Source organism: Eucyclogobius newberryi, unplaced genomic scaffold (genome assembly GCF_026437365.1).
Source record: "Eucyclogobius newberryi isolate DKJ021-1_F unplaced genomic scaffold, fEucNew1.0.hap1 SCAF_18, whole genome shotgun sequence".
NCBI lineage: Eukaryota > Metazoa > Chordata > Actinopteri > Gobiiformes > Gobiidae > Eucyclogobius > Eucyclogobius newberryi.
Genome location: NW_027315812.1, coordinates 2,647,986 through 2,660,065, shown reverse-complemented (window position 1 = coordinate 2,660,065; position 12,080 = coordinate 2,647,986). Strand labels below are relative to the sequence as shown.

At 46.4% G+C, this 12,080-nt stretch overlaps 1 protein-coding gene across 1 annotated transcript in view; it reads right to left on the bottom strand.

Moving 5' to 3' along the window:
- Positions 1 to 12,080, bottom strand: part of dnah5l (dynein, axonemal, heavy chain 5 like) — a 314,079-nt gene that overhangs the window by 289,416 nt on the left and 12,583 nt on the right. Inside the window, exons 11-12 of the mRNA XM_072451290.1 lie at positions 11,321 to 11,520; positions 11,072 to 11,225 (exon numbers count right to left, since the gene is read on the bottom strand). Of these exons, the coding sequence (XP_072307391.1) occupies positions 11,072 to 11,225; positions 11,321 to 11,520 (354 nt within the window). The remainder of the gene's footprint in view (positions 1 to 11,071; positions 11,226 to 11,320; positions 11,521 to 12,080) is intronic.

Here is a 12,080-nt window from a genome sequence, read left to right as displayed (position 1 = left end):
AGGACTAAAGCAGGACTAAACCAGGACAAAACCAGGACTAAAGCAGGACTAAAGCAGGTCTAAAGCAGGTCTAGAGCAGGACTAAAGCAGGACTAAACCAGGACTAAACCAGGACCAAAGCAGGTCTAAAGCAGGACTAAAGCAGGTCTAAAGCAGGACTAAAGCAGGACTAAAGCAGGACTAAAGCAGGTCTAAAGCAGGACTAAAGCAGGACTAAAGAAGGACCAAAGCAGGTCCAAAGCAGGACTAAAGCAGGTCTAAAGCAGGACTAAAGCAGGACTAAAGAAGGACCAAAGCAGGTCCAAAGCAGGACTAAAGCAGGTCTAAAGCAGGACTAAAGCAGGTCTAAAGCAGGTCTAAAGCGGGTCTAAAGCAGGTCTAAAGCAGGACTAAAGCAGGACTAAACCAGGACTAAACCAGGACTAAAGCAGGTCTAAAGCAGGACTAAAGCAGGACTAAACCAGGACAAAACCAGGACTAAAGCAGGACTAAACCAGGACAAAACCAGGACTAAAGCAGGACTAAAGCGGGTCTAAAGCAGGTCTAAAGCAGGACTAAAGCAGGACTAAACCAGGACAAAACCGGGACTAAAGCAGGACTAAAGCGGGTCTAAAGCAGGTCTAAAGCAGGACTAAAGCAGGACTAAACCAGGACTAAACCAGGACTAAAGCAGGTCTAAAGCAGGACTAAAGCAGGACTAAACCAGGACAAAACCAGGACTAAAGCAGGTCTAAAGCAGGACTAAAGCAGGACTAAAGCAGGACTAAACCAGGACTAAACCAGGACTAAAGCAGGTCTAAAGCAGGTCTAAAGCAGGTCTAAAGCAGGACTAAACCAGGACAAAACCAGGACTAAAGCAAGTCTAAAGCAGGTCTAAAGCAGGTCTAAAGCAGGTCTAAAGCAGGACTAAAGCAGGACTAAAGCAGGTCTAAAGCAGGTCTAAAGCAGGTCTAAAGCAGGACTAAAGCAGGACTAAACCAGGACTAAACCAGGACTAAAGCAGGTCTAAAGCAGGACTAAAGCAGGACTAAACCAGGACAAAACCAGGACTAAAGCAGGACTAAAGCAGGTCTAAAGCAGGTCTAGAGCAGGACTAAAGCAGGACTAAACCAGGACTAAACCAGGACCAAAGCAGGTCTAAAGCAGGACTAAAGCAGGTCTAAAGCAGGACTAAAGCTGGTCTAAAGCAGGACTAAAGCAGGTCTAAAGCAGGACTAAAGCAGGTCTAAAGCAGGTCTAAAGCAGGTCTAAAGCAGGTCTAAAGCAGGACTAAAACAGGACTAAAGCAGGACTAAAGCAGGACTAAAGCAGGTCTAAAGCAGGTCTAAAGCAGGACTAAAGCAGGACTAAAGCAGGACTAAAGCAGGTCTAAAGCAGGTCTAAAGCAGGACTAAAGCAGGACTAAAGCAGGACTAAAGCAGGTCTAAAGCAGGACTAAAGCAGGTCTAAAGCAGGTCTAAAGCAGGACTAAACCAGGTCTAAAGCAGGACTAAAGCAGGACTAAAGCAGGACTAAACCAGGACTAAAGCAGGTCTAAAGCAGGTCTAAAGCAGGTCTAAAGCAGGACTAAAGCAGGACTAAAGCAGGACTAAAGCAGGTCTAAAGCAGGTCTAAAGCAGGTCTAAAGCAGGACTAAAGCAGGACTAAAGCAGGTCTAAAGCAGGACTAAAGCAGGTCTAAAGCAGGTCTAAAGCAGGACTAAAGCAGGACTAAAGCAGGACTAAAGCAGGACTAAAGCAGGACTAAAGCAGGTCCAAAGCAGGTCTAAAGCAGGTCTAAAGCAGGACTAAAGCAGGACTAAACCAGGACTAAACCAGGACTAAAGCAGGTCTAAAGCAGGACTAAAGCAGGACTAAACCAGGACAAAACCAGGACTAAAGCAGGTCTAAAGCAGGACTAAAGCAGGACTAAAGCAGGACTAAACCAGGACTAAACCAGGACTAAAGCAGGTCTAAAGCAGGTCTAAAGCAGGTCTAAAGCAGGACTAAACCAGGACAAAACCAGGACTAAAGCAAGTCTAAAGCAGGTCTAAAGCAGGTCTAAAGCAGGTCTAAAGCAGGACTAAAGCAGGACTAAAGCAGGTCTAAAGCAGGTCTAAAGCAGGTCTAAAGCAGGACTAAAGCAGGTCTAAAGCAGGACTAAAGCAGGACTAAACCAGGACTAAACCAGGACTAAAGCAGGTCTAAAGCAGGACTAAAGCAGGACTAAACCAGGACAAAACCAGGACTAAAGCAGGACTAAAGCAGGTCTAAAGCAGGTCTAGAGCAGGACTAAAGCAGGACTAAACCAGGACTAAACCAGGACCAAAGCAGGTCTAAAGCAGGACTAAAGCAGGTCTAAAGCAGGACTAAAGCAGGACTAAAGCAGGACTAAAGCAGGTCTAAAGCAGGACTAAAGCAGGACTAAAGAAGGACCAAAGCAGGTCCAAAGCAGGACTAAAGCAGGTCTAAAGCAGGACTAAAGCAGGACTAAAGAAGGACCAAAGCAGGTCCAAAGCAGGACTAAAGCAGGTCTAAAGCAGGACTAAAGCAGGTCTAAAGCAGGTCTAAAGCGGGTCTAAAGCAGGTCTAAAGCAGGACTAAAGCAGGACTAAACCAGGACTAAACCAGGACTAAAGCAGGTCTAAAGCAGGACTAAAGCAGGACTAAACCAGGACAAAACCAGGACTAAAGCAGGACTAAACCAGGACAAAACCAGGACTAAAGCAGGACTAAAGCGGGTCTAAAGCAGGTCTAAAGCAGGACTAAAGCAGGACTAAACCAGGACAAAACCGGGACTAAAGCGGGACTAAAGCGGGTCTAAAGCAGGTCTAAAGCAGGACTAAAGCAGGACTAAACCAGGACTAAACCAGGACTAAAGCAGGTCTAAAGCAGGACTAAAGCAGGACTAAACCAGGACAAAACCAGGACTAAAGCAGGTCTAAAGCAGGACTAAAGCAGGACTAAAGCAGGACTAAACCAGGACTAAACCAGGACTAAAGCAGGTCTAAAGCAGGTCTAAAGCAGGTCTAAAGCAGGACTAAACCAGGACAAAACCAGGACTAAAGCAAGTCTAAAGCAGGTATAAAGCAGGTCTAAAGCAGGTCTAAAGCAGGACTAAAGCAGGACTAAAGCAGGTCTAAAGCAGGTCTAAAGCAGGACTAAAGCAGGACTAAACCAGGACTAAACCAGGACTAAAGCAGGTCTAAAGCAGGACTAAAGCAGGACTAAACCAGGACAAAACCAGGACTAAAGCAGGACTAAAGCAGGTCTAAAGCAGGTCTAGAGCAGGACTAAAGCAGGACTAAACCAGGACTAAACCAGGACCAAAGCAGGTCTAAAGCAGGACTAAAGCAGGTCTAAAGCAGGACTAAAGCTGGTCTAAAGCAGGACTAAAGCAGGTCTAAAGCAGGACTAAAGCAGGTCTAAAGCAGGTCTAAAGCAGGTCTAAAGCAGGTCTAAAGCAGGACTAAAACAGGACTAAAGCAGGACTAAAGCAGGACTAAAGCAGGTCTAAAGCAGGTCTAAAGCAGGACTAAAGCAGGACTAAAGCAGGACTAAAGCAGGTCTAAAGCAGGACTAAAGCAGGACTAAAGCAGGACTAAAGCAGGTCTAAAGCAGGACTAAAGCAGGTCTAAAGCAGGTCTAAAGCAGGACTAAACCAGTTCTAAAGCAGGACTAAAGCAGGACTAAAGCAGGACTAAACCAGGACTAAAGCAGGTCTAAAGCAGGTCTAAAGCAGGTCTAAAGCAGGACTAAAGCAGGACTAAAGCAGGACTAAAGCAGGTCTAAAGCAGGTCTAAAGCAGGTCTAAAGCAGGACTAAAGCAGGACTAAAGCAGGTCTAAAGCAGGACTAAAGCAGGTCTAAAGCAGGTCTAAAGCAGGACTAAAGCAGGACTAAAGCAGGACTAAAGCAGGACTAAAGCAGGACTAAAGCAGGTCCAAAGCAGGTCTAAAGCAGGTCTAAAGCAGGACTAAAGCAGGACTAAAGCAGGACTAAAGCAGGACTAAAGCAGGACTAAAGCAGGTCTAAAGCAGGACTAAAGCAGGTCTAAAGCAGGACTAAAGCAGGTCCAAAGCAGGACTAAAGCAGGACTAAAGCAGGTCTAAAGCAGGTCTAAAGCAGGACTAAAGCAGGACTAAAGCAGGACTAAAGCAGGTCTAAAGCAGGTCTAAAGCAGGTCTAAAGCAGGACTAAAGCAGGACTAAAGCAGGTCTAAAGCAGGTCTAAAGCAGGTCTAAAGCAGGACTAAAGCAGGTCTAAAGCAGGTCTAAAGCAGGTCTAAAGCAGTACTAAAGCAGGTCTAAAGCAGGACTAAAGCAGGACTAAAGCAGGTCTAAAGCAGGTCTAAAGCAGGTCTAAAGCAGGACTAAAACAGGACTAAAGCAGGTCTAAAGCAGGACTAAAGCAGGACTAAAGCAGGACTAAAGCAGGTCTAAAGCAGGACTAAAGCAGGACTAAAGCAGGTCTAAAGCAGGACTAAAGCAGGACTAAAGCAGGACTAAAGCAGGTCTAAAGCAGGACTAAAGCAGGACTAAAGCAGGTCTAAAGCAGGACTAAAGCAGGTCTAAAGCAGGTCTAAAGCAGGACTAAAGCAGGACTAAAGCAGGTCTAAAGCAGGACTAAAGCAGGACTAAAGCAGGTCTAAAGCAGGTCTAAAGCAGGACTAAAGCAGGACTAAAGCAGGACTAAAGCAGGACTAAAGCAGGTCTAAAGCAGGACTAAAGCAGGACTAAAGCAGGACTAAAGCAGGTCTAAAGCAGGACTAAAGCAGGTCTAAAGCAGGTCTAAAGCAGGACTAAAGCAGGACTAAAGCAGGACTAAAGCAGGTCTAAAGCAGGACTAAAGCAGGTCTAAAGCAGGTCTAAAGCAGGACTAAAGCAGGACTAAAGCAGGAATAAAGCAGGACTAAAGCAGGACTAAAGCAGGTCCAAAGCAGGAATAAAGCAGGACTAAAGCCGGTCTAAAGCAGGAATAAAGCAGGACTAAAGCAGGACTAAAGCAGGACTAAAGCAGGTCCAAAGCAGGACTAAAGCAGGTCTAAAGCAGGACTAAAGCAGGACTAAAGCAGGACTAAAGCAGGTCTAAAGCAGGACTAAAGCAGGACTAAAGAAGGACCAAAGCAGGTCCAAAGCAGGACTAAAGCAGGTCTAAAGCAGGACTAAAGCAGGACTAAAGAAGGACCAAAGCAGGTCCAAAGCAGGACTAAAGCAGGTCTAAAGCAGGACTAAAGCAGGACTAAAGCAGGACTAAAGCAGGACTAAAGCAGGACTAAAGCAGGTCCAAAGCAGGACTAAAGCAGGTCTAAAGCAGGACTAAAGCAGGACTAAAGCAGGACTAAAGCAGGTCTAAAGCAGGACTAAAGCAGGACTAAAGAAGGACCAAAGCAGGTCCAAAGCAGGACTAAAGCAGGTCTAAAGCAGGACTAAAGCAGGACTAAAGAAGGACCAAAGCAGGTCCAAAGCAGGACTAAAGCAGGTCTAAAGCAGGTCTAAAGCGGGTCTAAAGCAGGTCTAAAGCAGGACTAAAGCAGGACTAAACCAGGACTAAACCAGGACTAAAGCAGGTCTAAAGCAGGTCTAAAGCAGGACTAAACCAGGACAAAACCAGGACTAAAGCAGGACTAAACCAGGACAAAACCAGGACTAAAGCAGGACTAAAGCGGGTCTAAAGCAGGTCTAAAGCAGGACTAAAGCAGGACTAAACCAGGACAAAACCAGGACTAAAGCAGGACTAAAGCGGGTCTAAAGCAGGTCTAAAGCAGGACTAAAGCAGGACTAAACCAGGACTAAACCAGGACTAAAGCAGGTCTAAAGCAGGACTAAAGCAGGACTAAACCAGGACAAAACCAGGACTAAAGCAGGTCTAAAGCAGGACTAAAGCAGGACTAAAGCAGGACTAAACCAGGACTAAAGCAGGACTAAAGCAGGTCTAAAGCAGGACTAAAGCAGGTCTAAAGCAGGACTAAAGCAGGACTAAAGCAGGACTAAAGCAGGACTAAAGCAGGACTAAAGCAGGACTAAAGCAGGTCCAAAGCAGGTCTAAAGCAGGTCTAAAGCAGGACTAAAGCAGGACTAAAGCAGGTCTAAAGCAGGTCTAAAGCAGGTCTAAAGCAGGTCTAAAGCAGGCCTAAAGCAGGACTAAAGCAGGTCTAAAGCAGGTCTAAACCAGGACTAAACCAGGACTAAAGCAGGACTAAAGCAAGACTAAACCAGGACTAAAGCAGGACTAAAGCAAGACTAAAGCAGGTCTAAAGCAGGACTAAAGCAGGACTAAAGCAGGACTAAAGCAGGACTAAAGCAGGACTAAAGCAGGTCCAAAGCAGGTCTAAAGCAGGTCTAAAGCAGGACTAAAGCAGGACTAAAGCAGGTCTAAAGCAGGTCTAAAGCAGGACTAAAGCAGGACTTAAGCAGGACTAAAGCAGGACTAAAGCAGGACTAAAGCAGGTCTAAAGCAGGAATAAAGCAGGACTAAAGCAGGACTAAAGCAGGACTAAAGCAGGTCTAAAGCAGGACTAAAGCAGGACTAAAGCAGGACTAAAGCAGGTCTAAAGCAGGACTAAAGCAGGTCTAAAGCAGGTCTAAAGCAGGACTAAAGCAGGACTAAAGCAGGACTAAAGCAGGTCTAAAGCAGGATTAAAGCAGGTCTAAAGCAGGACTAAAGCAGGACTAAAGCAGGACTAAAGCAGGACTAAAGCAGGACTAAAGCAGGACTAAAGCAGGTCTAAAGCAGGACTAAAGCAGGACTAAAGCAGGACTAAAGCAGGTCTAAAGCAGGACTAAAGCAGGACTAAAGCAGGACTAAAGCAGGACTAAAGCAGGTCTAAAGCAGGTCTAAAGCAGGACTAAAGCAGGACTTAAGCAGGACTAAAGCAGGACTAAAGCAGGACTAAAGCAGGTCTAAAGCAGGAATAAAGCAGGACTAAAGCAGGACTAAAGCAGGACTAAAGCAGGTCTAAAGCAGGACTAAAGCAGGTCTAAAGCAGGAATAAAGCAGGACTAAAGCAGGACTTAAGCAGGTCTAAAGCAGGACTAAAGCAGGACTTAAGCAGGACTAAAGCAGGACTAAAGCAGGACTAAAGGAGGACTAAAGCAGGACTTAAGCAGGACTTAAGCAGGTCTAGGGCAGGACTAAAGCAGGACTAAAGCAGGTCTAAAGCAGGACTAAACCAGGTCTAAAGCAGGTCTAAAGCAGGTCTAAAGCAGGACTAAAGCAGGTCTAAAGCAGGACTAAAGCAGGTCTAAAGCAGGACTAAAGCAGGACTAAAGCAGGTCTAAAGCAGGACTAAACCAGGACTAAAGCAGGTCTAAAGCAGGTCTAAAGCAGGACTAAACCAGGACTAAACCAGGACTAAAGCAGGACTAAAGCAAGACTAAAGCAGGTCTAAAGCAGGTCTAAAGCAGGTCTAAAGCAGGTCTAAAGCAGGCCTAAAGCAGGACTAAAGCAGGTCTAAAGCAGGTCTAAACCAGGACTAAACCAGGACTAAAGCAGGACTAAAGCAAGACTAAACCAGGACTAAAGCAGGACTAAAGCAAGACTAAAGCAGGTCTAAAGCAGGACTAAAGCAGGACTAAAGCAGGACTAAAGCAGGACTAAAGCAGGACTAAAGCAGGTCCAAAGCAGGTCTAAAGCAGGTCTAAAGCAGGACTAAAGCAGGACTAAAGCAGGTCTAAAGCAGGTCTAAAGCAGGACTAAAGCAGGACTTAAGCAGGACTAAAGCAGGACTAAAGCAGGACTAAAGCAGGTCTAAAGCAGGAATAAAGCAGGACTAAAGCAGGACTAAAGCAGGACTAAAGCAGGACTAAAGCAGGTCTAAAGCAGGACTAAAGCAGGTCTAAAGCAGGAATAAAGCAGGACTAAAGCAGGTCTAAAGCAGGTCTAAAGCAGGTCTAAAGCAGGACTAAAGCAGGACTTAAGCAGGACTAAAGCAGGACTTAAGCAGGACTAAAGCAGGACTAAAGCAGGACTAAACCAGGACTAAAGCAGGTCTAAAGCAGGACTAAAGCAGGACTAAACCAGGACAAAACCAGGACTAAAGCAGGTCTAAAGCAGGACTAAACCAGGACTAAACCAGGACTAAAGCAGGTCTAAAGCAGGACTAAAGCAGGACTAAACCAGGACTAAACCAGGACTAAACCAGGACCAAAGCAGGTCTAAAGCAGGACTAAAGCAGGTCTAAAGCAGGACTAAAGCTGGTCTAAAGCAGGACTAAAGCAGGTCTAAAGCAGGACTAAAGCAGGTCTAAAGCAGGTCTAAAGCAGGTCTAAAGCAGGTCTAAAGCAGGACTAAAACAGGACTAAAGCAGGACTAAAGCAGGACTAAAGCAGGTCTAAAGCAGGACTAAAGCAGGTCTAAAGCAGGAATAAAGCAGGACTAAAGCAGGACTTAAGCAGGTCTAAAGCAGGACTAAAGCAGGACTAAAGCAGGTCTAAAGCAGGTCTAAAGCAGGACTAAAGCAGGTCTAAAGCAGGTCTAAAGCAGGTCTAAAGCAGGTCTAAAGCAGGACTAAAACAGGACTAAAGCAGGTCTAAAGCAGGACTAAAGCAGGTCTAAAGCAGGACTAAAACAGGACTAAAGCAGGACTAAAGCAGGACTAAAGCAGGACTAAAGCAGGTCTAAAGCAGGTCTAAAGCAGGACTAAAGCAGGACTAAAGCAGGTCTAAAGCAGGACTAAAGCAGGTCTAAAGCAGGTCTAAAGCAGGACTAAACCAGGTCTAAAGCAGGACTAAAGCAGGACTAAAGCAGGACTAAACCAGGACTAAAGCAGGTCTAAAGCAGGTCTAAAGCAGGTCTAAAGCAGGACTAAAGCAGGACTAAAGCAGGACTAAAGCAGGTCTAAAGCAGGTCTAAAGCAGGTCTAAAGCAGGACTAAAGCAGGACTAAAGCAGGTCTAAAGCAGGACTAAAGCAGGTCTAAAGCAGGTCTAAAGCAGGACTAAAGCAGGACTAAAGCAGGACTAAAGCAGGACTAAAGCAGGTCTAAAGCAGGACTAAAGCAGGTCTAAAGCAGGACTAAAGCAGGACTAAAGCAGGTCTAAAGCAGGTCTAAAGCAGGACTAAAGCAGGACTAAAGCAGGACTAAAGCAGGTCTAAAGCAGGACTAAAGCAGGACTAAAGCAGGACTAAAGCAGGTCTAAAGCAGGACTAAAGCAGGACTAAAGCAGGACTAAAGCAGGACTAAAGCAGGTCTAAAGCAGGTCTAAAGCAGGACTAAAGCAGGACTTAAGCAGGACTAAAGCAGGACTAAAGCAGGACTAAAGCAGGACTAAAGCAGGACTAAAGCAGGTCTAAAGCAGGACTAAAGCAGGTCTAAAGCAGGAATAAAGCAGGACTAAAGCAGGACTTAAGCAGGTCTAAAGCAGGACTAAAGCAGGACTTAAGCAGGACTAAAGCAGGACTAAAGCAGGACTAAAGCAGGACTAAAGCAGGACTAAAGCAGGACTTAAGCAGGACTTAAGCAGGTCTAGGGCAGGACTAAAGCAGGACTAAAGCAGGTCTAAAGCAGGACTAAACCAGGTCTAAAGCGGGTCTAAAGCAGGTCTAAAGCAGGTCTAAAGCAGGACTAAAGCAGGTCTAAAGCAGGACTAAAGCAGGTCTAAAGCAGGACTAAACCAGGACTAAAGCAGGTCTAAAGCAGGACTAAACCAGGACTAAAGCAGGTCTAAAGCAGGTCTAAAGCAGGACTAAACCAGGACTAAACCAGGACTAAAGCAGGACTAAAGCAAGACTAAAGCAGGTCTAAAGCAGGTCTAAAGCAGGTCTAAAGCAGGTCTAAAGCAGGCCTAAAGCAGGACTAAAGCAGGTCTAAAGCAGGTCTAAACCAGGACTAAACCAGGACTAAAGCAGGACTAAAGCAAGACTAAACCAGGACTAAAGCAGGACTAAAGCAAGACTAAAGCAGGTCTAAAGCAGGACTAAAGCAGGACTAAAGCAGGACTAAAGCAGGACTAAAGCAGGACTAAAGCAGGTCCAAAGCAGGTCTAAAGCAGGTCTAAAGCAGGACTAAAGCAGGACTAAAGCAGGTCTAAAGCAGGTCTAAAGCAGGACTAAAGCAGGACTTAAGCAGGACTAAAGCAGGACTAAAGCAGGACTAAAGCAGGTCTAAAGCAGGAATAAAGCAGGACTAAAGCAGGACTAAAGCAGGACTAAAGCAGGTCTAAAGCAGGACTAAAGCAGGTCTAAAGCAGGAATAAAGCAGGACTAAAGCAGGTCTAAAGCAGGTCTAAAGCAGGTCTAAAGCAGGACTAAAGCAGGACTTAAGCAGGACTAAAGCAGGACTTAAGCAGGACTAAAGCAGGACTAAAGCAGGACTAAAGCAGGACTAAAGCAGGACTAAAGCAGGACTTAAGCAGGACTTAAGCAGGTCTAAAGCAGGACTAAAGCAGGACTAAAGCAGGTCTAAAGCAGGACTAAACCAGGTCTAAAGCGGGTCTAAAGCAGGTCTAAAGCAGGTCTAAAGCAGGACTAAAGCAGGTCTAAAGCAGGACTAAACCAGGACTAAAGCAGGTCTAAAGCAGGACTAAACCAGGACTAAAGCAGGTCTAAAGCAGGTCTAAAGCAGGACTAAACCAGGACTAAAGCAGGACTAAAGCAAGACTAAAGCAGGTCTAAAGCAGGTCTAAAGCAGGTCTAAAGCAGGTCTAAAGCAGGCCTAAAGCAGGACTAAAGCAGGTCTAAAGCAGGACTAAAGCGGGTCTAAAGCAGGTCTAAACCAGGACTAAACCAGGACTAAAGCAGGACTAAAGCAAGACTAAAGCAGGTCTAAAGCAGGTCTAAAGCAGGTCTAAAGCAGGTCTAAAGCAGGCCTAAAGCAGGACTAAAGCAGGTCTAAAGCAGGCCTAAAGCAGGTCTAAAGCAGGTCTAAACCAGGACTAAACCAGGACTAAAGCAGGACTAAAGCAAGACTAAACCAGGACTAAAGCAGGACTAAAGCAAGACTAAAGCAGGTCTAAAGCAGGACTAAAGCAGGACTAAAGCAGGACTAAAGCAGGACTAAAGCAGGTCCAAAGCAGGTCTAAAGCAGGTCTAAAGCAGGTCTAAAGCAGGTCTAAAGCAGGACTAAAGCAGGACTAAAGCAGGACTAAAGCAGGACCTGTGGGAGCTGTTTGGCGATGTCTCCTCCCACAAACACCGCCTCCAGGTAGATCCACAGGTTCTGGACACAGATCCACTTCTCCAGGATCTCGGCGGAGCCTGAGAGCTTCTGTACCCACAGCTGGATCTGGAGCTTGAACGGAGCGTTGTACCTGAGAGAAGAAACATGTCAGCTCCCCGGGTTCTAAGGGGCCTCAGGGGCCTCAGGGGCCTCAGGGGCCAGACCCGGGGGCCAGACCTGACTGACCTGTTGCTGAGCAGAGAGGCCAGCACCATCAAACTGTCCTCCATGTTGGACAGCTTCTCTGTGACGTCACTTCCTCTGAGCAGCAGTTCTCCTCTGGTCCTGAAGGGGGCGAAGCTGAGGGTGTGAGCGCTCCACTCGCCCTGAACCTCTTTGAGTTTACTCTCGATGTCCTTCTGTTTCACCGCACTCACACACACGTCCTGCAGAGAACCAGGTGTGAACCAGGTGTGAAGCAGGTGTGAAGCAGGTGTGAAGCAGGTGTGAAGCAGGTGTGAAGCAGGTGTGAACCAGATGTGAACCAGGTGTGAAGCAGGTGTGAACCAGGTGTGAAGCAGGTGTGAAGCAGGTGTGAACCAGGTGTGAACCAGGTGTGAACCAGATGTGAAGCAGGTGTGAAGCAGGTGTGAACCAGGTGTGAAGCAGGTGTGAACCAGGTGTGAACCAGGTGTGAAGCAGGTGTGAAGCAGGTGTGAACCAGGTGTGAAGCAGGTGTGAACCAGGTGTGAAGCAGGTCTGAACCAGGTGTGAACCAGGTGTGAACCAGGTCTCAAGCAGATGTGAAGCAGGTGTGAAGCAGATGTGAAGCAGGTGTGAACCAGGTGTGAACCAGGTGTGAAGCAGGTGTGAAGCAGGTGTGAAGCAGGTCTGAACCAGGTCTGAAGCAGGTGTGAACCAGGTGTGAAGCAGGTGTTAAGCAGGTGTGAAGCAGGTGTGAACCAGGTGTGAACCAGGTGTGAACCAGGTCTGAAGCAGATGTGAA